Consider the following 24,580-nt stretch of genomic DNA (forward strand, 5'->3'; position numbering starts at 1 on the left):
AGGTTTTGGAACAGAAAATATTGCCTTTGCTGCCTGGATATTTGCAAAGCTGGACTCCTAAGAATTCACAAGTCCAGTATTTCTCTTGAGCTCTGACAATCAACACAGATCCCCAAGCCACAGGCAAAGCCACTTGCCACCGAATGAGGGTTTTGAGTGCACCAATTTCTTAAAACGCTCTCTGAAAGTTCTGCATCAAATATTTACGGAGTCTAGGAAATGGCCCCAGAGAGTGAGTGGTCCTATTCCATTTATAACTCCAACGGTGATTTATTGACCTGGGAAGTGCTGCAGATGCTTTGTCGAAGCTCTTGGTGCAAAGCCAGGATCCTTGCGGGGCTCAGGAGCTCGGGGGATGGCAGGAGGTGCTCAGCTTGGAGGCCAGGACAGGACATTCCACCTTTTTCTTGCAGACGTTGCACAGGGAGCCCTGGTTCCACAGCGATGGAAGCCTGGCACATTCCAGGGTCGGGCGTCGGCCCCAAGGGCCAGGGAAGCTGGAGGCAAGAGCACAACGAAATGGTCTCTGCTTCTACACGTCCATAAAAGCCCCTTTGGTCCCACATTTTATCCACGGAAGAGATGGCAACAATACCGAACATTTATTGAGCACTTTCTGTGCCAGGCAGCTGCTATTACATGTCAGTGAGGCACATGCCATCAGCACTGAGTTATAGACGAGGCAGTGCAGATTGGGGTGGGGAAGGCTCGAACCCCAGGTCATCTAAAGGCCTGACAAGACGATCACTGACAGTATCTCCATAGAGTCATGTCCTCTGTAAATTTTGTTGCTCACGGTGACAAGAGATGATGACCTTTCCATTAAAAGGAAAGCAATGTCCACTGGATGCCAACCTCCTACTCCCCTGTTTTTGGGTTTTTTTCCCTCTAAGCTCAACCATAAAATAATTGTGACATATGACAAATTTAGTTACTGCCTTTCAAAAATGACCTCGTTTTCCTTCTAGGTCACTAATGCCCTGGTGTCATTTAGAGTTCATTTTCACCATGGGAAGCTCTTACCAAAAGCCGGCCCAGAGAGACGGCCTGCAATCTGTTTTTCCTAGGGCAGAGAGCTCCGCTCCTCAATGCCTGTTACAACTGAACAGAACCAAGGCTGTGGGCAAAATGCAATGCTGGGGATAAGGACGAGGTGCCTGCATGACCTTCTAGAGAAAGAGCCCAACAGCCGCCTCCCACCACCTCACTCTTCATCCAAATCCACCCAACAAGGCCTCCTGTGGACCAGGTACTGTGTAAAGCACTCGAACAAAGACATTTACATTGACTATTCTGTCATCTCGCTATAAAGAAACAAAAGTATCCTGTGGCCTTGAAATTATGTCCAATAAAGGAGGAGTTTTTATCCAGCAGCATTCTACAGTGTGGTGAGAACTCTGAAGAAGGTTGAGGAACACTTGAGAAACTTGGAACCATAAGAGTATTAAGATGCACTTGGGTTCATCCATTCATTCAATTTATGCTCCAACTATTTCCTCAAAAGCTTTGCTATCAGGTTCTGGCCAGTATCACTGAGTGCAGACATTGGAGGGTTTTTTTCTCACATTGAACTCCAGATTGTAACCTCAAGGGGGGCAGGAGAGACAACTCTCATCCCCCCACTGAAGGCCCAGCATGATCTGGACACATAATGACCAGAGCATCAGTTCTAGAGCCAGAATGCCTGTGTTGGAACCTCAGCTCTTTAGCTGTGTGACCTGGGGCTGGCTATTTACCCTCTCTGTGCCTCACCTTTTCTCACAGGTGAAGTGGAGTGAATGTCAAGATCTATTTTGTGGGCCCATAGTGAGTACTGGAAAAGCTGATGGATTGCACATAGGAAGCATTCAAGAAATGGAAGCGGGGGTTTTCTTTCTCATTGTTTTTCTTATCAACATCATCATTATGATCTCCTAGACTCCTCTTTCCTTTATGCTGCAGCCTCATTTAATTGCTTACCAATCCCCCAGTGCTTCAGGAGCATTCATCCCTCTGTCTTTGCAGGTGTCATTCCCTTTGCCCAACATGCCTTCTACCTGCTTGTAATAAGGTAGGTCAAAGATCAAAAGTCAGATGTAATTTTCCTAGAAAAAGATCAAAGCTGGAAAGAAGTTCTCATTACTAGATAATAAGCCTACAGATAAGTAATTTGAAATGAAAGTCACCAGTTAGAAAAAAAAAGTTTAAGGTCAATCAATAACAATTTATTGAACACCTCCTGTGCCAGGCAGTACAGTAATTATGTTATGTGCATGACTTCATTGAATTGTCCCAAAGACCCCGAGAGGCAAATATTAGCTCCATTTGTTAGATTAAAAAAATTAATATAAGCATGAAAGCAAGAGAGAAGCCATAGGAATAAAAGGAAGAAGAAAAACAATAATAATAAGCTGAAATAAAATGCCAAGAATAAGATCAGTTTCCTCCTAAGTAATGGCTGCTTTTTTTTTTTTTGGAGCATCTCTTATTTTCCAGAGACATATTCAACTCTGCTTATCTGATTTTATCCTCATATCAGCAGTAGGCAGCATTATCCCCATTTTACAGATGAGGAGATTTAAGCACAGACAAAGTAAGTAATCCACCCAACATCACACTGAATTACAGCTGAGATTTGAACTCAGGCCTGTCAGACTCCAAATATCATAAGTAAAATAGGTTTTCTCTGGGAAAACAGAGTGCTTCTCTGGCTCTGACTGATTAGGACATTTTGGACCAAACCTCCAGTAAGAGCATCTAGGAAAGCTAGACAAAATATAGCAAAAGATCTATTTGAAACCATCTGAGAGCTACAAAGACTGTGAGGATATGTGGGACTAAAATTCAAGAAAGGACAGAAGCCAAGAGTAGTTGGCCCACATTGAAGGCTGTATTTCCCTCCAAGTGAAGGTGAAGCCTGTGTGTGATTGTGGTGGCTGAGAGGTAGAAAGCTAAGCAGAGATTTTGACAGCCTCATGGAGTGGGAAGCGGCTGGGGAAGGACACTGATAAACATTACAGGTTTTTGCTTGGAACCATGAAAGGCTATGCCCTAAGAGTAAGAGTGAGCAAGAAATAAAACAGATCTCGTAAGTACTAAAATTATCTCTGAATCAGTTCTGATGTGCGGAACAAAGGAAGTCCTGTCTGGATGAAGACACTATCAAATTACATCTTCACATTTTCACACATGATGTCTAGCACTCAGTGAAAAATAACAAGACAGAACACATGATATGACCCAATACACAAAATTTAAAAACAGATAATAAAAAGAGACTAGAAGGGGAAAACAGAGGGGTGCTTTGTGGTCACTTTCTAGTTCTGGACCTGGTGATGGCTTTATGGGCACATACCACTCCATGACAATTCACTGAGCTGTACATTTCCGAGTTGTACCCTTTTCTGTATGTGTGTTATACATTCAATAAAAACGTTTATTTGAGAAATTAAGTGACTGATGTCCTCTCACCTTCAAAGAATCCAGTTGAGCTGTCTGTGCTGGAATAGGCCAGGACTCTGAATGCAAAGGTCTTTGGAGGACACTGTCCATTTTGGGATTCAGGAGGTATTTCTGAGCTAGAAGAGAATGTTCTCAGTCAAGCCTCAGTTCAGAAGTCTATTCTAAAAATCAACAAGTCGGACTTCCCTGGTGGCGCAGTGATTAAGAATCTGCCTGCCAATGCAGGGGACGCAGGTTCAAGCACTGGTCCGGGAAGATCCCACATGCCCCGGAGCAACTAAGCCCATGCACCACAACTACTGAGCCTGTGCTCTAGAGCCTGCAAGCCACAACTACTGAGCCCACGTTCCACAACTACTGAAGCCTGCGTGCCTAGAGCCTGTGCTCTGCAACAAAGAGAAGCCACCACGATGAGAAGCCTGAGCACCGCAACGAAGAGTAGCCCCTGCTTACCGCAACTAGAGAAAGCCCGCGTGCAGCAACAAAGACCCAATGCAGCCAAAAATGAATAAATAAATGAATAAATTTAAAAGACCCTATATGTCATAAAATAACCTTAAAAAAAAAAAATCAACAAGTCTCTGAGCCTTTTCATTGTCTTTCATTCCCAGATCCCTTCACCCCACAACAGAGGCCCTCTTGGGTGCATTTGAACTCTGAGTGCCACATTCACAGCCCTCTGATGGTACTGCCATGATCTTGGGATATCCTAGAAAATTGCCTGCCTGCTTCGCTGTCCACTACCAGGCTGTAAGCTCCTTTAGCGCAAGGACCACCACCTCTGAAGCTGACTCATTTTTGTAAGCCCTACAACACCTATCAGGGATCTGGCACATGGCAGCTTTCTAGATATGCTGAATGAATAAGTAACTAAATGAATCTAGTACATTTCCTTCTTTTAAAGGTGAGGAACCTGAGCCCAGAGAAGGGACGACACTTGCATAAACTAGTGGCAGAAGCAGGACCAGCTAGAATTTATGTGCCTCCAACTGTGAAAACAGATGCCAACTCAGGCTGCAGGGATAGAAGACAAAGGTACAGAAGGGCAGGCCCATCCTGACCAGCTAAAAACAGAAGCCAGGTACCTCTTCTTGTTTGTTGGCGCCCTGCAATGTGTCAGGCACTAACACTTCTGAAAAAATCATGTTATCCTCCTTTTAAAGATAAGAGTCTGGGGCTCAGAGAGGTTAATTAACTCATCCAAGATCACACAGCTGTAAGAACAGAATCTAGTAATAAGAATTGCTAAGCGAGCAGTTATCAAGAGCAGCTCAGTTGCCTAAAGGTAATTCTATCCATACTTTCTTCACTTTTATATTGAGCACCTGAAAACAAAGTAACCCTAAACAAACCCTTAGGAACACCCCTCCCCCAGTGCTGCTACTACACTGCACTCGTAAAACAAGGCCCAGGGAAGTTCTCTCTGGCCAGAGAGCATCTTAACTTTCTTTTTAACAATAAGAATAATAGAACGACAAAACCCCACCCATGTTACCATCTAAGTAACCACTGTTGGTATTTTAGTTTATCTTCTAGCCTAAGTTGCCAATCATTCACAGATGTTCACGTAGAGTTGTATCATTGTAGTCCTCCGATACATTCCATTTTCTATCCTTTTTTAATTTAGTAGGATATCCTAATTCCCATGCTATCACATTGGTACTTATCAGCATCATTTTAGTGACTAGTACTTCATACTCAGTGAATATGGGTTAATTAACAATACTGGAGTTTTTCCCCACAGTTTTTCACTGTTATCAATACCCTGGCATGAATATGCCTGTCCATTGAGCTTTTCCACATATAGAATTATTTACTTAGGATAAATTTCCAGGACTGAAACTACAGGGTTGCAGAATTTGGCCACTTTGGCAGTGGCAGTAGTTTTCTAATGCGTTCCTCCTTAAGCAGTGAAATGAAAAGGCAGAGTCAGTAGGGAAGAGAGTGCAAGATAGTGTGGTCTGGTTTCCTTTAGTCGTCTGCACTTGACCGTGGGCTTTTCCCCACCCTGGCCCACCTGTCAGATTGTCCTGCCGGTGTGGACTGTGTCTGAGCATGCAGACTATTCCTAACTGAAAATCACACTGACCTCTTACAACTGCTGTCTTCTCAGACTCGACGTCCAGGTGATGGCTTGTCTGGAAGAAAAGACATCTCAGCAGTTATTCTTCATGACACAGCTGGAAAAGCCTTCTACAGACAACTACGACTGGAAAAACCAGCCCCCTCACCGCTGCAGAAAGTGCATTCTCTGGCCAGATCCACTCCTCCCTGTGTGTGCGAACATACAGGCAGGACCTCCCCTCCTCCTCTGCCTACGATCCTCAGAGGGGTCCAGGACTTGCTCCCAGGGATACAGGTGCGAGGAAAAGCTTCCACTTCCTTTACTCAAATTGAATCTCCAAAGGGAAACTGATGACTGCATTTTTTTTTTTAATAAATTTATTTATTTTTATTTTAGGCTGTGGTGGGTCTTCGTTGTGGTGCGCGGGCTTCTCATTGCAGTGGCTTCTCTTGTTGCCGAGCATGGGCTCTAGGCACGTGGGCTTCAGTAGCTGTGGCACTCGGGTTCAGCAGTTGTGGGTCGTGGGCTCTAGAGCGCAGGCTCAGTAGTTGCAGCGCCCGGGCCTAGTTGCTCCACGGCATGTGGGATCTTCCCGGACCAGGGCCCGAACCCGTGTCCCCTGCATCGGCAGGCGGACTCCCAACCACTGCACCACCAGGGAAGCCCTGATGACTGCATTTTAAAAGCTCTTAAAAGGGGGGAAATGAGGGCAGCTGGACGGCAGAGTCTCCAGGAGAAATACTCTCTCTGTGTGGAAGTCCCTTCGACACCTTGTGAGAGCTGATTGCTGAGCTGCACCTGGGACTCCTGACTCAGTCACCCAGGAAATCAGGTCAGACTGGACCTGAGTCCCTGCACCACCCCCTGGTGGACTAGTTGTCCTCCTGGACCCCACACGCACACAGGAAGAGGTGAAGCGGCAATGGTAACTCTGCTCTCAGAGCACTTCACTTATATCCCCTAAAACTGTGTGTCTTCGAGTACCATGACCCTTCACACCCCAGTGCCTTTGCTCATGCAGGTCTCTCAGCCTAGAGGGCCTTCACTCCATCCTTCCAGCTAGTAAAACTCTTCTTTTTAATCCTTCAAGGCCTATTTTGTGTGCTTCCTTCTCCAGGGATTATATTCCCAAGTAAGTCTCCTTCTCTCTGCTCATTGCTATGTTTCAAGTGAATGCTTTTGTTCACACCTGGGTTTGGAGCTAGTCTTACTAGACACAGACTTCTTCAAAGTGAAACTGAGGTTTCATTGACTTTTGTATCCACAGAGTAGTCTCACAGGCACTAAACTACTTCTGGAGGCACTGCATATTCAGTACCTGATCAGAGATCTATAGATCTTTCCCCTGCTTCCTGCTCCTCGTTTATCCCATAGGCCTGGAGAGGCTTGGAGCCAGGCAGCCGCACGTTGAATCCTGGCTCTGCTGTTTACGGGCTCCATGGTCTTGGCCAAGTCAGCTGAACTCTCTGAGCCTTGTTCTCTCCATCTGCAGAGTGGAGCCACTAATATGGTCCTTGCAGGGTTTTGTCAGAGTGAAATAAGAATGAACGTCTAGGGCTTCCTTGGTGGTGCAGTGGTTGAGAATCTGCCTGCCAATGCAGGGGACACGGGTTTGAGCCCTGGTCTGGAAAGATCCCACATGCCGCGGAGCAACTAGGCCCATGAGCCACAACTACTGAGCCTGCGCATCTGGAGCCTGTGCTCCGCAACAAGAGAGGCCGCGATAGTGAGAGGCCCGCGCACCGCGATGAAGAGTGGCCCCCACTTGCCACAACTAGAGAAAGCCCTCGCACAGAAACGAAGACCCAACACAGCCATAAATAATAAATAAATACATAATTAATTAAAAAAAAAAAAAGAATGAACGTCTACTAAATGCTCCACATACAGTAGCAGATGGATAAAGCCTCGCCCTACGCACTCCACTCCCCGACCCCTCTCCCCAGGTAAACTTTTGGGGGAATATTCTCAACTTCATAAAAGGTAGAACATCAAGAGAAAATAATTGCCTGGATCCTTGGGGGCCCAGGCTCGGGGTTGTTGATTTAATGAATTAAGGGAGTTTAGGACTCTCAGTCTCACTGCTTCTTTCAAGATGAGATTCCATTTCCAAAGGCCCATATATAGATCTTGTTGACCAATGCCCAGAGGAGAGCAAGATGTTTCTAGGACATGGAAGAAAGAGGAAAAAGCAGGGCAGGAGGAAGTGGAATTAGCAGCCTCCTTGCCAGGTGGCTTGTGTCTCTCCGAGGCTGGGGTCTCCATGACCCTCAGGTGTTAGTACGTCAATCCCCTGACCTCCCCCAGTGGAGCAGTACTTTGGTTCTGCTTGAAGGGACCCTACATCCTCTGTGAGTGTCTTTATGTGACAGCACTGTGAGGGGAATTTCAGGTGGGATCTTGTTCAACCCTCACAGAGCCCTACAAGAGGTCAGCAACCCCCGCCCCTTGCTACCAAGGCCTAAGAGAGCAGGCGGCTTTGGGAGGTGAAGCACCGGAGTGGCTTGGCACAGAGGACTGTCACAGAGTGGCAATTCTTCAGGATCTGGGGTGTCTTTATCTGCCGGGTGAAACTCTGTGTGTGAAGAGAGGGCAATAATCCTCACGTCCCAGGAACCGCAGGGAGTCAGGCAGGGCCAACCCATCCAGGTCTCTGATGGACCTTCCATTTGTTGAGTTGACCCCAGGCTGGACCCTGCAAGCATGGGCAGGAGGGCACCCCTGAACTACTTCCCCTTGGCACCCGGGCATCTGCCTCCAAGAAGGGGATGACACCTGAGTACAAGCAACAAAGAAGGTGTCTCATTCTTGGCTTGGGAATGTCAATAGCCTAGGTCCTGGTGAGATCCAGAAAAAATAGGTGTCCTGGGACTGGGGAGGGGGGAGGAACTTAAGAGGCCCTGAGAAGGTGCCCTGAGCCCTGCCCAGTCAAGCCAGTTTGGGGGATGGGGTGGAACTGAGAACCCCCCGTCTCCATTTAGGAGTCCAAGAATGGAAGGAACCCGCCCTTCTCGTGCTCCCATCTCAGCTAAAGCCAGGGAGGTGGCAAGACCCCATGTTCCCAGATGGAAGACAGTAGGAGAGCTGGCCAAGCTAGCCTCGTGGAATCCTCCTGCTTCAGGACCAATGCCCGAGCTGAAGAGAACCAGCAGAGCTAGAGGAAGGCCACCAGGGCGGGTGCAAGGCCAACCTGTGGACATCCAGCCCACAGGCCTGCAGGGTTCCTCTTCCCGAAGCACATCGATCCTGTTCCACCCCTTCAGCAGCTCTCCATTCACTGCAGAACCAAATGCAAACACCCCTGCGGGCAGTCAGGTGTCCGTGACCTCCCATCCAGCCTCTCGGAACTCCTCCACTTGGGATCCCACACTCCAGCCAGCCTGGAGCCCTCTTTGCTTCTTAAACACATCACAGGGGTTTTTTTCCCCACTGCCTTATATCTGCACACTGAGGATTGGCCTTCCAGCGACAAGAGGGACAGACTCACTGAAGGCCTAGTCTGTATGTGCCAGAGCCCGTGCTGCTGCCCACATGCCCCACAGCCCTGCAAGACACCCAACACACCCCCCTTCGCACAGGGGTCGCAGCTGCAGTGCACAGAATCCCACGGCCAGGTTCAAATCCCAGCTCTGCTCAGGCAAACGATTTAACACACAAAAAGCTGAGCTAGAAAGCTGCTTATAGACGTGTGTCTTTGGGCACGACTTGTAACCTCTTTGAGCCTCAGTTTTCCCATCTGGAAAGGGGGATAATAATAGCACCTCCCCCATGGAAGGACTACCTGAGTCAGTTACATAAAGTCCCCAGGGTAAGTGATACATGTCAGTGTCCCCTCCTAATGCCACAGAGCTAGACAGCAGCAGAGCTAAGATTTGAAGCCAGGGCTCCTGGGTGCCAGAACCCGCCCCCTTGGCAACTGCTCACCCAAGGACCAGGTTCCTAACTCGTGGGACATCCCTGCACAAGGTGCTTCATGATCTCCAACTGTCTTCATGTCCATTCTGCCAAGTAGGTCGTAATATTCCCACTTTACAGATGAGCAAACTGAGGCTCAGAGCAATTAAGGTCTTTTCCAAAGACACACACACACTCTCTGTCTAAGCCCTTCCTTCTTGATGCTCGCTATAATTTATGATTATTTCTCTCTTTGACTGCATGCACGTTTTGGCCTGTTTGGTTCACCATTTCTCCCCATCCCCAAGCACCATGCCTGACTTGTGGCAATAGGTGCTCAATAAATATTTGTGGAATGAAATGGCAGAGCCAGGCTTTTGTGGTTTGTGGAGGGAACAGTGAGCCGCCTCCCAGATCATGAAAATGGGGGTGTTCTTGGTGAGCTGAACTGCAAAATAATGCAAAATGGGTCACGGCCAATTCAAAGTCACCTTAAAAGGAGGAAGTAGAAGCTTATGATTGGCCATAGCCTTTCAAAAGGTCTGGGTGGGGAGACACCCTGGCCCCAGGGGAGTCATGTGGAGCACACCCTTACAGGAAACTAATGCATCAGGCTGATGACACCATTAACACTCTCTGTTCTCATTGAATGACCTTCCGACTATAAATATATATTGACTTACAAATGAACAAATGAATGAATGAACTTGACTTTCCAGATAACTCCACTATAGGGAGAGAATATGCTGATTATTTTTTCATCCATCCAATATTTCATCCTGCACGTAGTTCATCTCTCTCATGGGAAACTATTAAGTTAGTGTTCAGGTTTATACCTCAGTCTCTGAATTTGGTCAATGTAAGTCAGCCTGTTCAATCCCAGTGAACAAATCGGGTCTAATTTCAGAGGCTGCCAGACCGAGAGCAGCCCTTGGAGGGTGGGGCCCTCAGTTCAATGATGCCTTCTCAGCACACAGCCAGCCTCCCTCCCAGGTGACACCTGCCGCATCCAGTATCTTCCCTGGAACTCTGCACACAGGGACTGTGCCCGGTCCCTTGACAAGATGCTGACCTCTCTCCCCATCCTTATTCTGCCTCTGAAGAGGCTTGAAACCCTCGGGCAAAGGGATGAGCGCTGGACCGGGAGTCTGGGGCTCTGGATTCAAATTCTGGCTCTGAACCAAGTCGCCATGGCCCTGAGCAGGCCCCTTGGCCTCCTGGTGTCCATGTCCGCTGTATGGCAATTTGGACGAGAGGACACCTAAAACCCTGAAGGCTGTGGGGGAAGGAAGGGACAGAGAGGGTCGGCCTGCAGAGGCTGGGCTGGGAAGGCCGAGGAAGGTGACGCAGGCCTGGGGCTACACTGTCAAAAGCAGGCCCCCCTGGGGGCAGAGCCCAGGAGGGACCCTGGAAAACAGGGCTGGCTGCGTGCACGGCAGTAGCTGCATTTCACCCTCGCATCATCAGGAGCTGAGCTAGTCTGGTGGGGGCACAGCTGGCTGGTCCCCAGGAATGGGGCTGTGTGCCTGGGTATGTGTGCGTGCTTGCGTGTGTGTGTGTGTGCATGTGCGTGTGCGCGCGCGTGTGCATGGGCAGACTCAGCTGAGCACCCGAGGGTGCTGCATGCACACAGACACCCAGGTACCACTGTTGAGAGCCAGGCGGAGACCCCGGAGCATCTTTACTAGACCTGGGTCAGAACTGGTATCCATCACCATCTGCACTACCTGGTAGCTGTGTGACCTCAAGAGAGACTTCCAACCTCTCTGAGCCTCTGTTTCCTCCCTCTTCTGTACACCGTTAGGAGAGGAAATCCTCATTCATTTACTTCATTACTATGTTCATTCAACAAATATTCCCTGAGTAGCTTTTCTGTGCCAGGCACTAGGGAGACAGAAATGGATATGAAGCAGCTCTGGTTTCAACAGAGAAACGCTGACAAAACTCCCCTAACAGTAGGGGGCAAATCCCTCGAATGTCCCACGTCAGTCATATCCATGTGCAATGAAGGACGGAGGGGCGTGTGGCTAATCCTGTGGTCCGCGGAATTTAGAGCAGACTCCTGGGCAAGGTCACACCTGAACTGTGCCCTGAAGGATGGATGGTGGGGGCTACAGGACAGACAAAAAAATCTGCCAGAGGAAGCAGTACTAAGGTCTTGAGGCACACGTGAAAGACCCATCTAGTGAAATAAACGCCACAGTGCTTGTTTGATGCTGAATTGAGACAGGCAGGTCAGGCAGGTGGAGGGTAGGTTGCTGAGCTCACAGCCCCAATAGGAAGAGGGCAGGGCTGTCCATGGGAATCTACCTGTGGGACCCCCGGAGCCAGGAAGGTGGCCGCGTACTCAGCCAGCGCCCCGTCATTCACCACGTTGCTTGCCGTCTCGGAGAGCTGGTGGTTCTCCACCCCGTGTCTGTGCAGCTCCTGGAGCAGGTGTGTGATCAGGTGGTTCCTCTCCCGACACTTCTGGACCAGGGAAGCCAGCTTAGCCTGAAAGGGTGGGAGGGAAGACACAGTCAGGTGGGTCCACGCATGCAGGACTCCCAGGGGGGCTGGATGACTGAGCTGGGGGGCAGGGCATCGGCTCCCTGCTCTGCATCCCGCAGCCCTGCCTTAGCTCAGCCTCCTCCCTGCAATCCCTCCCTCCACCCAGAAGCCAGAGCCAGCTTTGAAAACAAGGGGCCGCGCTGCTGCCCAGCACCCCAGGGGCTCCTCACTGCTGTCTGGACGCCTTCTGGACGGGTAGGCAGCGTGGACTTCAGCTAGCTATGAGACAAGCCCCTCTCTATCCCTCGACTTGCTCATCTGTACCCTGGGCATCATCAGGGCACCAGGACCAAAGGAGATGGTGCAGGCAAAGCACGCACACGGGGCCAGCCCAGGCAGCCCCTCATGCACGAAAGGTCAGACCTGTCCCTGTGCCTCTCCAGCCCGATCACGACCACCCTCCTTCTCACTCCTCTTGTTCCGGACACACGGGTCCACTCCCCAACCCCGGCACCCCAGAACTTCCCCATCACTCCTTTGTAGCTCATGTCCCAAGCCCAGAAAAGCCTTGCGCAGATCCATGCAGAGGTCAGCCTGGGCATCGTCTCCCCGGGCAGGCTTCCGTCATGCTCAGGACTTGGGTCTCTCTGTGCCCAGGCTCCCGGCTTCCTTCTGTCCCAGCAGTTAATCTTTGTATTTGTCTCCCACATAGCCTGGGGGATCCTCAAGGTCAAGGCTGACATTCCCCTGGGTCCCCGGCACCGTCCCTACGCTGTGGCTGGGCACAGCATGGCCCATGGGAGAGATGTGTTACATGAGTGATGTGAGTTCGTGACCCTCCCACCATGAAATGACCTCCCACATTTGTGCATGTCCGGAGGGGCTGATAGACTCTTGCCATCTCCTGCTCCATCGGAGGAGGTGATGACCCCTTCCTGCCAGAACTCCCTTCCAAGCCCATCCCAGAGGGTCGGGGACTTTTGCACATCAGTTTCTAGGCAGTGATGTCCGGGTGCCCAGTACCGCAGGCAGGCAGCACAGGAGGGTGGTCTGACCTGGACGCTGGGGTGCCCCAGGCCCCCTGAATCACATCCCTGAAACATCGGGGCCTCTTCATTCAGCCAGCATCAGCTGAACACCTACTATGTGCAGCTCTCCCAAGAAAGAGGCCATTGTTGACAGTGACAATGACTCCACTGGGTTCTTGGAGAGACAGCGAGGCCAAGGGGAAGGTTGCAGCCTTTGGCATCAGACAGAACTGGGTTAAATCTTGTTTCTGCCACTGAGTAGCTCTGTGTGACTATGGGCAAGGCACTGCATCTCTCTGAGCCTCAGTTTCCCTATCCATAGAGTAGCCTTCATGTTCCTGACATGCTGAGAAACTGTGCTACTGAGAAAATATGTCTGGAGTACCTGGCACATGGCAAGCATTCAACAGAGTGGCCATCGTCATTAGAATCCTTACAAAACCTCCCACGCCAGGTTAGGAATCATGATTCCCATCTGCAGATGAGAAAACTGAGCCTCCAGCGGTGAATGACACCCTGAGGAGGGGCTGGATCTTGAACCCAGATCGCTATGGCTCCACCCGTCCAGCCTGACCTCTTCTGCTCAGGCCTTGCCTCGTGTGAATGACGTGGTGCTGGTGCTGTTTCTCTTTCCATCTTGAGTTTGTAAAGCACTTTGTCGTGTACAAGGGATTACGGTCCTCATTTAAGTAAATGGTACATAGCAAATGATGAAAATAACGAAGGAGCAAGAAAACCTCCCATTTTCAAGAGCTTTACACTTTGCTCTCCACTTTTCCATGGACACCATCCACGGAGGGTCAGAAGAAGCTGTGAGAGCAGCCGAGCAGGAATTACTGTTATTTCAGAGTGAGTGGGCTTTGGCAAGTCAGTGGGGTCCCGGGGCTCAACCATGTCCTTCTAACTCCCAGCCAGAGCCCCTCCTAAGTCCACCCTGCCCAGAGAGTAGAAATAAAAAGCAGCCCCTCCAGGTCCACTGCCCAAATCCAGGTGCCATATTTGAGATTAAATGTGCCACCTCAACCAAACTACACTTTCAATTAGCATGTTAAACCCTGTGAGCCAGTAATGCCATTTCTGGGAATCTGTCCTCAAGAAATGTCTAGATATGTGGGGAAAACTTTTCTAATAAAAAATGTGCATCATGGTGTTTATGTGCAATAAGGCAAAAGAGAGAGGGAGGGAGGGAGAGAGGGAAGGAGAATGGACAGAGGGATTTGAACACCCGAAAGGGTCTGGCAGCTTTATGAACTGCGGTGTCTCCTGCTTTAGACTGCAGCATGAACAGCAGCTTCAAAGGCTGGTAAAGAGAAGGACAGCCCCTATATGGGTTATACTCCCAAGTGGAAAAAGCCGGACACAGACATACAGGTATAGTAGGATCTCAGACACATGTAAAATATACTGGAAGAAAATGCATGCAAATGTTAGATTCAAATAGGGGCTTGGGGTGCCATTTGTCTCTTTCCTTCTTCTTTCCAGTGTTTTTATACAATAGAGATGGACTACCTGTTAACGGGAAAAATACTAAGCTCTTTTTTCTTTTGAAAGGGACATTTCATATTGATTTCACACATGTATTACCTTCAAAGGAGTCACAGCCAAATTTGCTTCATGGTGCTTTTTCTGAAGTGCATCAACCTGAAAGAGAACCGAGATTTTTGATAACGTTGAGCCGTGGGTTACACAGCTCGGTGCGTCCACAGGCGAGCCATGCTCAGAGAGGTTGGCTCTTATCCCCCTCTTTCCCCACAGGAGTTCTCGGTGGGAACAGGGACATTTCCCATCAGCTCCTCGACCAGATCAGAGGAGGACGGATGCTCTGAGCACTGGAGAATGAGCTCTGCCAGACTGCAGTTGCCAGGGCCAGTTCTGTTGCCTCTTACTTCAGGAAGGAAGCCTTCCCCATTCCCCATGCAGAGGTGCCAGAGTTCTTTGGTGTGGTGTTAAACCTATAGGTTTCCTAGCCAGACACCCTAACCCCGGTCCAGCCACTCACTAGAACTGTGACCCTGTGCAACTCAAGTCTTTCTCTGCCTCAGCGTTCTCATCTGTAAAGTGGGGTTAATATTAGTGCCCACATAAGGGTGAAGATTGGATAAGGACTCTGTGAATCGATTCCTGTAAAGTACTTAGACAAGGCCTGGCATCTGGTCAACATTCGATGAATATAAATCATTATTACTCTCTGTGGCAGGCACGTGTGTGAAGCCACCTTGGACCTTCCAGCCTAGCCCAGCATCCAGCTGAATACCACCAAGTGATCCCCACTGATGCTTTGCAGAGCAGAATTGCCCAGCTGAGTCCTGCCTAAATTCCTGTTCCACAAAATGAACATTTCTATGCATCTATTTTGGCACACGTTTCTGAATATATTTAAAGAGTAAAAGGCCAGCTCCAAGCGGACTGTCTTCTATTCAAAAGGCACACAGTAATAAGCTACAATAAGACAGGTGTTCTGTGAATTCTTCTCACTCACTCTCTGATTCCCTCTGTAGTCAGTACAAGAAAGCTAGATAAATAAAAGTACTTCTTCCTCTTCCCTTGACCTCTTCTGACCTCTAATACTATTTTCAACCCTACATACCCATAATCAGAATTCATATGTGTATATATACACACATGAAACTATACTATACAAAATGTTTTACAGCTTGCTTTTGTCATTTAATATAAAATCGTGGTGTTAATTCCATGTTATTACATACAAACCAATCACATTCTTTTAAAATCTTGCATACTATTTGATCATGAGGTTGAAACAAAATTTATTTAACCAATTCTTTGTTTATGAAAATGTATATTGTTTCTGTTTTTTTTGCTTTACAAACAAGGTTTTAATGAACATTTCTATATATCTATTTTGGCACACGTTTCTGAATATATTTGAAGAGTAAAATGCCAGCTCCAAGCAGACTGTCCTCTATTCGAAAGGCACACGATAATATTTGCAGGCTTGGATGAAATCTTCTCTCTACTTCAGTGTAAGAAATAGCATAAATATATTTCTGTGAGCTGTGTACTGGGGCATTTGCAATTAAAAAACAGACAAGAAGAAAGTGAAAAGACAACAGAATGGGAGAAAAATTTGCACATCCTATAGCTAATAAGGGACTGTATCTAGAATATATAACAAACTCTTACAACTCAACAACAGAAAAAGAAACGACCCAATTACAAAGTGGACAAAGGATCTGAATAGACATTTCTCCAAAAAAGATATATGAATTGCAAATAAACACATGAAAAGATGCTCAACACTATTAGCCATTAAGGAAATGCAAGTCAAAACCACAGCGAGATAACCACTCACACCCACTAGGATGGTTAGCAACAGAAAGACACAGTAGCAAATGTTGGTGAGAATGTGGAGAAGTTGGGACCTCCATCCATTGCTAGTGGGAATGTAAAATGGAGCTATCAGAGACAGACCTGAAAATAACTTTGATTAAAACGTTTAATAATTATATTACAAGAATTTCATCAGAGAACTGGAAGCTATAAAAAATTAGTCAAATGGAAATTCTAAGACTGCAAAATACAATACCTGAAATGAAGAACTAAAATAATGAGTTTAAGAGCAAATTCGACTCACCTAAAGAGTATTACGTGGGCTTCCCTGGTGGCGCAGTGGTTGAGAATCTGCCTGCCAATGCAGGGGACACAGGTTCAAGCCCTGGTCTGGGAAGATCCCACATGCCAGGGAGCAACTGGGCCCGTGAGCCACAACTACCGAGCCTCTGCATCTGGAGCTTGTGCTCCGCAACAAGAGAGGCCGTGACAGTGAGAGGCCCGCGCACCGCGATGAAGAGTGGCCCCCGCTCGCCACAACTAGAGAAAGCCCTCGCACAGAAACGAAGACCCAACACAGCCATAAATAAATAAATAAATAAATAAATAAAAGAATGAGCTTTAAAAAAAAAAAAGTATTACGTAACTGGAAGACGGATTAGAAAGAAATATCCAAACTGAAGCAGAGAAAGACAAAAAGAATGAAAAGAATAAAAAATAGACTTAAACATATATTGGGTAGAAAGTTCTAACGTGTGTAACTGGAGTTCTATTTTTCACAGATCAGTGACAGAGAGAACAAAAAAGTCATCATACCTCCTATGCTGGTTGAGGACACAGTGACAAATATACCCTCATTAATCGCCTTGGCTTTGGAGGTAGGTGCCAATACTTTGGAAAGCAAATTCGCAATATGTATTTAGAATGAACACTATTTCTTCTCCTTAAACCAGTAATCCCAGTTCTCTGAACTATTGTATATAAACAATGATATATAAATTAATGGAAATAACTATAGATCCAACAGTAGGGGAACAGAAATCACATCCACCCCACAGATTACTGCACAGTCCAAAAAATAAGGGACAAAAATGCTATGAAGCAACATGGACAGAGGACATAAAACTCCATGTATAGTGTATTCGATTATACAAAGAACGCATAAGAAGGAGTCGGAAATCACTCCAAAATGTTGATAGTGTATTTTCACCCATCGGTTTGTCAAAAAAAATGTAAAGTGTGATGTGATTCAGGGTAACAAGTTGTGGCCAAACAAATACACTCATTTACTTCTGGTGGGAGTATACATGATGCAACATTTTGGAGGGTTATTTGCTGTTATCGATTAAAGTTAATTATGTACATAGTCTTTGACCCAGTAACTCTTTCACTAGGATGTAGCAGAAACATATCCCAAGACAGATGTGTAAAATGTATAAAATGTTCGTTTGTAAAGCAAAGTAACAGAAACAATTTAGATTTCCACAAACAAAGAATTGGTTAAGGAAGTTATGGTTTGGTCTCTTGAAAAATAATATGCAAGAGTTTAAAATAATGAAGTTCAGTTTGCATGTGTTGATATGGAAATATCACCAAAATTTTTTATTAAATGATAATAGCAAGATGCAGAATGTTTCTGTATGGTATGATTTCATATATGTACACACACGTACTGAATGTGGGTAGATAGGGTTGAAAAAAATGGAAGTTAGAAGGAGTTGGGGTTGAGGGGGAGAAAGGACTATATTTTTCTGCATTTTTTAAAGGTTGAGATAATTTTAGATTTACATACAGTTTAAAAAAATAATACAGAGAGATCTCTTGTATACTTTGCCTGGTTTCCTCTAATGGGAACGTTGTGCAAAACTATAGTATATTACAGCCAGGTATTGATGTGGATACAATCCACCATTCTTTTTCTAAAGATTTATTTTATTGAAGTATAGTTGATTTACAATGTTGTGTTAATTTCTGCTATACAGCAAAGTGATGCAGATATATGTATATATATATATATATATATATATATATATATATATTCTTTTTCATTATGGTTTATCACAGGATATTGAATATAGTTCCCTGGGCTATACAGTAGGACCTTGTTGTTTATCCATCCTATATATAATGGTTTGCATCTGCTAATCCCAATCCACCACTCTTATTTGGATCTCTCCTCTGTACGTTTGTGTGTGTGTGTGTGTGTGTGTGTGTACCAAGTTCTGTACAATTTTATCACCTATGTAGGCTTGTGTTTCCACCACCACAGACAAGATACTGAACCGTTCCAACTCCACAAGGACCTCTCTTGTTGCTCTTTTATATTCACACCCACTTCCCTCCTTACAGAGAAAAGACTTTTATTTATGTAACATTTAAAAAACTGTTTGACTTTTTAAAAAGCCATACACATGTATTATTATTTTTAGATCTAACAAAGGTTACCTGGATGGAGGGATTCCAGGCTGGTTTTTCTTCCCTATACTGCTCTGCACTTTCAAAATCTAATAAATACTTACAAACTGCGGGAAAGGGCCAGTGAGATCTTATCTACTTCTTTTTTCTACTCTCAAAACTTTCCCAAGTGAGGGAACATTGGTTTTCGGCGGGAAAAGGAAGCGTGGGCCCAGCCTACCTTGTCCTTGAGCTCACACCGGAGACGGGCAGCCTCATCTCGAGAAGCCTGCAGCTCCTGGTGTGCAGACCCTTGGTCTCGGAGCTGGCACTGCAGGGTCAGCACTTGGTGATGAAGTTGTCTGACGCACAACCTGAGGTCCTCCTTGGAAGCCTCAGCTTCAGGGTCCTGGAGCTGTGGAATCACAGATTTGACTGCAATTCTTAGGTTATCTTCCAAGTAATTTGCCTTAGCCAACAGACAGTACCCGTTTTCCTTCTTAATTTGTTCTCCTGCTTACATGTTTCTCATAGTCAATAAATTCCACAAAATAAAGTAACAGAGATCACTCCAAAAACTATTAGCCAGCATAAACATCATTATTATCCATATATTATCTTATATTTTCAGTCTTTCTGCTATGCCCTTACCCAGGTGCCCTTACCCTTGAGTGGGAGAGTTGGAGAGGGTCTAGGGAATCACAGAATAGCATTCTAGAATGTTATTTTCAAAAAAAAATTTTTTTCACACATGAAAAATATGTGAAATGGCATGGTATTCCAGAGTCTGTTTTAATAGACATCAGTCACCATTATACTGAAACACAGTATGATGAATGAAATTTAGTGTTCAAATCCAATTATGAGATGCTTATTACACTAAAGTTTCATATATTTCTATGAAACAGAGTATACTGCATTTTCCCAAAACACTCTTCTTAAATCAGTACAAAATAGCCTCTCACCCTTCTTGGGTCAAACACGAGTGGGTTTCATATGAACATCAAATAGGGAATTTCTGGGAGGGCAGAAAGTGAGAAAGAAGAGGCTGATTTATCACCATGGGAAGTGTGGTCAAATGGCAGTGACGCTACTGCCCCCAGTGGCTCTGGACTCTAAATTTTTATTTTTTAATAACGTATACATACATATACATAAGCATGCATATATATGTATATATATGTGTATATATATATATATATATATATATATATACACACACACACACATATATATATATATATATATACACACAAACACACATCCCCACATATTTTTTTCTACATACATTTATATGCCATATATATCTTTTGTATCCTGTTTTTCTCCCTTAATACCACGTCATGGTCATTTTTCCATATCATTAAATAATGTTGAAAACCCTGTTGTTAGTATCTATGCAGTATTCTGTGGCATGTTGAACGCTCAGATTATTCTAATATACTGATGCTATAATTGGGGCTGTGATAGAAAGCCTTATCTGACACACCTCTGGTTCTTCCCCTGAGATCATCAGAGGGGAATTTCTATGTCAAGGTCCTGAGCATCATTAAGCTCTTGATTCATGCTACTAAGGTGGCCTTGGGAAGGAGCAGCCCTGCTAACAGTAAAAGTTCCAATTGCAATGTGTCCGGGGTCCCAGAAACTCAGAGATGTCTCAAATGCCTTTGCTCCCGGCCCTGGCAGTCTAGCTTTCATTGAAAGCAGCCACCCCGGGAATTGAAAGCCCACAGAGATCATCTCTTCCACTTGTTCCTGACCTGGGTGTGAGCTGGCAGGAGGGGGAGGAGAGAGAAGATGGAAGGGAGACAGAGAGAGCAGAGTCAAGGTGACTCAGTGGCCGATCAGGCCTCTCCCTTGTAAGCAAGGAATACGATAGCAGAATGTGTTTTTGTTTTTTGTTTTTTTTTTAGTTAATAGAAATTCACAGATTGTGGGCCTGAAATTCACAGGCTGGGCCCTGTCAAAAACAGATGGGTGCTCCGAATGGTTCCGTGAGATCCAGCTCCAAGACTTGCAAAACAACTTGGCCTTTCTGGGAAGTTTGGTGCCTTTGCTGCCTTTCTCCTCTGCGGTGATTTGGGCTTCATCCCCAGGGTCCTAAGAGAGCATCCACAGGACATTATTCTAAAGAGAATAAAAGTGTGGGGTGGAGGCCGGCCCTGCTTGCCACGTGGGACCGCCCCACTCAGTGACCCTTGTGAACAGCCCATGACTCACTTGCTCCCTAAGAGACCTCAGAGGCACGTGCTCTAACCACAGGTTGCACTTGGGCTGGGAGCCCTGGGGAACACGGCCCTCGGGGAGCTCTGTCTGGCGGGGGAGGTTGACGCAGAAATAAGCCACTAGCACAGGGTGGTGAGGGGAAGCCAGGAGGCCGTTGGAGCCTAAGGGAAGCACTAAATCAAAGGCATCCATCGCCACCCAGCGGTGTGTGGTGAATGCATAACAACCACTCTCCAGGGAGGGAGGGGCACACGGATGTGTAGCATTTGCTGGTTTCCGTGGTTTAAATACCATCATGGCCAACTGCAAGCTACCAAAATGGCACCACTGAAAGCGGAGTTGGGGAGAGATGTGCATGAGTTGCCTCTGCACTGAATCCATCCTGGGGGATTGGGAGGAGATGCCCTAAAATGAGACCTGGATGGTGAGCAGCAGTTCTCAGGAGAAAGCTGGGGTGTGGGAGGGGCGGGTTGAGGAACTAGGAGCGCAGAGACCAGGGAATGTATCCAGCAACAGCGGAAGCTCCCCAGGGGCCAGTTTATAAATCACCAAAAGGAATCTGGACTTCATACCAAGTGTGACAGGAAGACCCAGAGGGTTTAAGGTTTTTATTTTAAGCAAATAAAAACATGATCAGGTTTGTAACTTGGGACGAGGGAAACAGGAAGCTTTCTTCGCCCTCTGCCTCCTGTCCATCAACAAATCCCATTGATTCTAACTCTAGTTTTTACCTGGAATCCTCTATTTTTTTTTTTTTTAATTCCAAATTCCTCTAGTCTAGCATCATCTCTTGGCAAAAATCCTCTTGACTGTTCTCCCTGTGTCTTTACAGCATCAAAGATTGCATCTTTTTATGACAGAAATTTAATCATGTTGTCCTGCTGAAAACCCTCCAATAGTTTCCCACCGCATTTGGAAGTGATCAAAACCAGAGCCTACAAGGCCTTCCGTGATCTTTCTCATGACAACAACTTTTCCATCCTCATCTCATACCACGCCCCACCCATGCCCACCACGATCCAGCCACGCTGGCTACTTTCTGCTTTTCAGCAAGCTAGGCTCATTCCTGCCTCAGGGGCTGGCCACTTGCTTCTCCCTCTGCCTGGAATGTTCTTCATTCGCTGCTCCTTTCAAACCTTGAGACTCTCAGCTTGAAATTCACCTCCTCAGAGTTTTAGTTCCCACCAGGCCTTACTAGCTGGGATTTGACAAGATATGAGGGAACTACATAAAAACAACTCTTTGCAGGCATTAAATGGTAGCCAATGCAGGGCTACAATCCATGAGAAAAAGGATGCACAACAAGGTGAGCTCTACATTGTCCCTGGAACATTTTCCAAACCATGGTTCAGGGAAATAGATCCCACGCTGAACATGGTGGTCCTGCTAAGTGGAATCAGAGACTGGGGTTCAGGGATGCTATGACAGCTGGGGTTTGTGGGACAAAGCAACAGAGAGAGGTGAGCCACAGAGAAGAAATCCAGACACTGTCCTAGAAATACCCTTGGGCCCTTGGCTGAATCATACGTGGTGCAACATAGTGTAAGACTCTGAGGCCTAGCAGAGAACAGCAGCTGGGAGATCAATTGCTAAAGAGATTCTGGAGGTCACACACTGCTACAAAGATAGCAAAGTTCTGGCTTAGCCGAAGTGGAGAGTCTTTGGTGAATGCTCTGGGAACTCAGTTGATACCACTGAAAGGCCATGTCCTAGAAGCAAGGACCACACTTGTGGAGTAAAATCAAGCCCTGGTACTGAGGGGAAAACTGAAGAAGACCTGCACAGGAATATTGGTCTGCTGATCATTCAGTGACCTACCAGAACAAAACTTACTCAACATGCTTTAGAGGAAGCTAATAAGCAGGAATCTCTACACGTTCTACAAAATGTCCAACATTTAAAAAAAAATTATTAGTCACATGAAGAAGCAGAAAAGTGGGCCTTAACCAAAAAATAAAATAGCCAATAGAAACAGACTCAGAGATAATCTAGATATTGGGGTTAGCAGACAAGACTTTCAAAATAACTATGATTATATTTTTTAACAACATAGGAAAAGACAGACAAAAATGAATGAAAATGTGGAGTATTTCAACAGAGAATCAGAATCTCTTTAAAAAGGATAAAATGGATATGCTACTGCAAAATACAATAAATGAAATTAATGGATGGGTTTATTAGAAGACAGGACACAGCAGAACTGAACAGCAGAACTTTTAGTGAACTAAAAGACAGGTCAATAGAATATTCAAACTGATACACGAAGAGAAAAAAATAGAACAGTTCCAAAAGATGTGGGATAAAGTGGAAAAAAAAGTCTAGGTTTTTAGGAGAGGAGAGAAAAATAGAAAAGAACAAAATATTTGAAGAACTAATGGCCAAGAATTTTCCAAATCTGATTAAAGATATGACTCCACAGTTTCAAGAGGCTCAGAAAAACCAAGCAGGATAAACATAAATAACACTTCATGTAAGCACATCATAGTCTAACTGCTAAAACCCAAAGATGAAAAGCAAATCTTTAAAATAGTCTGAGGTAAAACGACACATTTCTTTCAGGGAAAAAAAGACAAATTATTCCATTTCTGAACAGAAACTGTGGGAGCCAGAAGACAATGAAATGAGATCTTTAAAGTGTCAAAAGCGGGAAACATATCTTCCTATCTAAAATTCTGAATCCAGAGGGAAAAAAATCTTTTAAAAGTGGAGTTAAAAAATTGTTTTCATAAAAAGAAATTTGAGGGAATTCATCACCAGCAAGAAATAACAGAGTTCTTCAGGTGGATGTAAAACAGATCCACAGAAGTAGAAGACAGAATGAACAGCACAAGAATGTAGAAAGATATGAATAAACATAAAAGATTATTGAGTGTTTAAAACAACAACAGTAATAGCACTTTGTAAGGTATATATACATAGAAGTAACGTAGTTGACAAAAATAAACGATGAAAAGGATGAAAAGGAAAAAATGGATCAAACTATTGAAAGATTTTTGAATTATCTGAGACATGGTAAAAGTACTAATTTAAAGTAAATTTTAATAATTAATACATACATTTTGAAATTTCTAGGGTAACCACTAAAAGAATGACATTAAAATGTATAACAAAATAAACTAATAGAGAAGAAAATGGAATAATAGAAAATAGTTTACTAATACCAAAAACAAAGGCAGAAAGAAGGAATAAAAGAAAAGAGAACAGAACAAATAGAAGAAATAGCAAGAAGGTAAACATAAAGCCAATTACACCATTATGTATATGAAATGTAAATGGACCAAACACTCCAACTAAAAAGCAGAGGATATCAAACTGAACTAGGTTTAAAAAAAAACAAAAACAGCCATATGTTGTTTCTAAGAAACATACTTTAAATATAAAGATACTGATAGCTCGAAAACAAAAAGATGGATGGTGTGAAAAAGTTATATACCATGAAAATACCAATGAAAAGAAACTGATGTGGTACTTTAATATCAGACAAAGTCAACTTTAGGGCAAGAAATGTGAGAGATAATGAGAGACATTTCATCATGATAAGAATCCATTCACCAGGAATACATCATAATCCTAGATCTATGCATATCTAATAAATAATTTCAAAACATATGGATCAAAACTAACGTAACTAAAAAGAAGAAATAAACAAATGCACACTCAGAGTTGGAGATTTCAAAAGCCATCTCGGTAGATGACAAAACGAATAGACCATACATCAGTAATGATATTGAAGATTTGATTAGCATAATTA

The 24,580-nt window shown here is 45.2% G+C and overlaps 1 protein-coding gene across 1 annotated transcript in view; it reads right to left on the minus strand.

Annotated features, from left to right (window-relative positions):
- Window positions 1-251: 251 nt before the first annotated feature.
- C5H4orf50 (chromosome 5 C4orf50 homolog) overlaps window positions 252-24,580 on the minus strand; it is a 48,728-nt gene continuing 24,399 nt past the window's right edge. The window contains exons 7-12 of the mRNA XM_059923845.1: window positions 18,845-19,018; window positions 14,503-14,559; window positions 11,711-11,893; window positions 5,531-5,579; window positions 3,451-3,557; window positions 252-497 (exon numbers count right to left, since the gene is read on the minus strand). Of these exons, the coding sequence (XP_059779828.1) occupies window positions 252-497; window positions 3,451-3,557; window positions 5,531-5,579; window positions 11,711-11,893; window positions 14,503-14,559; window positions 18,845-19,018 (816 nt within the window). The remainder of the gene's footprint in view (window positions 498-3,450; window positions 3,558-5,530; window positions 5,580-11,710; window positions 11,894-14,502; window positions 14,560-18,844; window positions 19,019-24,580) is intronic.

The sequence above is a fragment of the Balaenoptera ricei genome, chromosome 5, assembly GCF_028023285.1.
Source record: "Balaenoptera ricei isolate mBalRic1 chromosome 5, mBalRic1.hap2, whole genome shotgun sequence".
Taxonomy (NCBI): domain Eukaryota; kingdom Metazoa; phylum Chordata; class Mammalia; order Artiodactyla; family Balaenopteridae; genus Balaenoptera; species Balaenoptera ricei.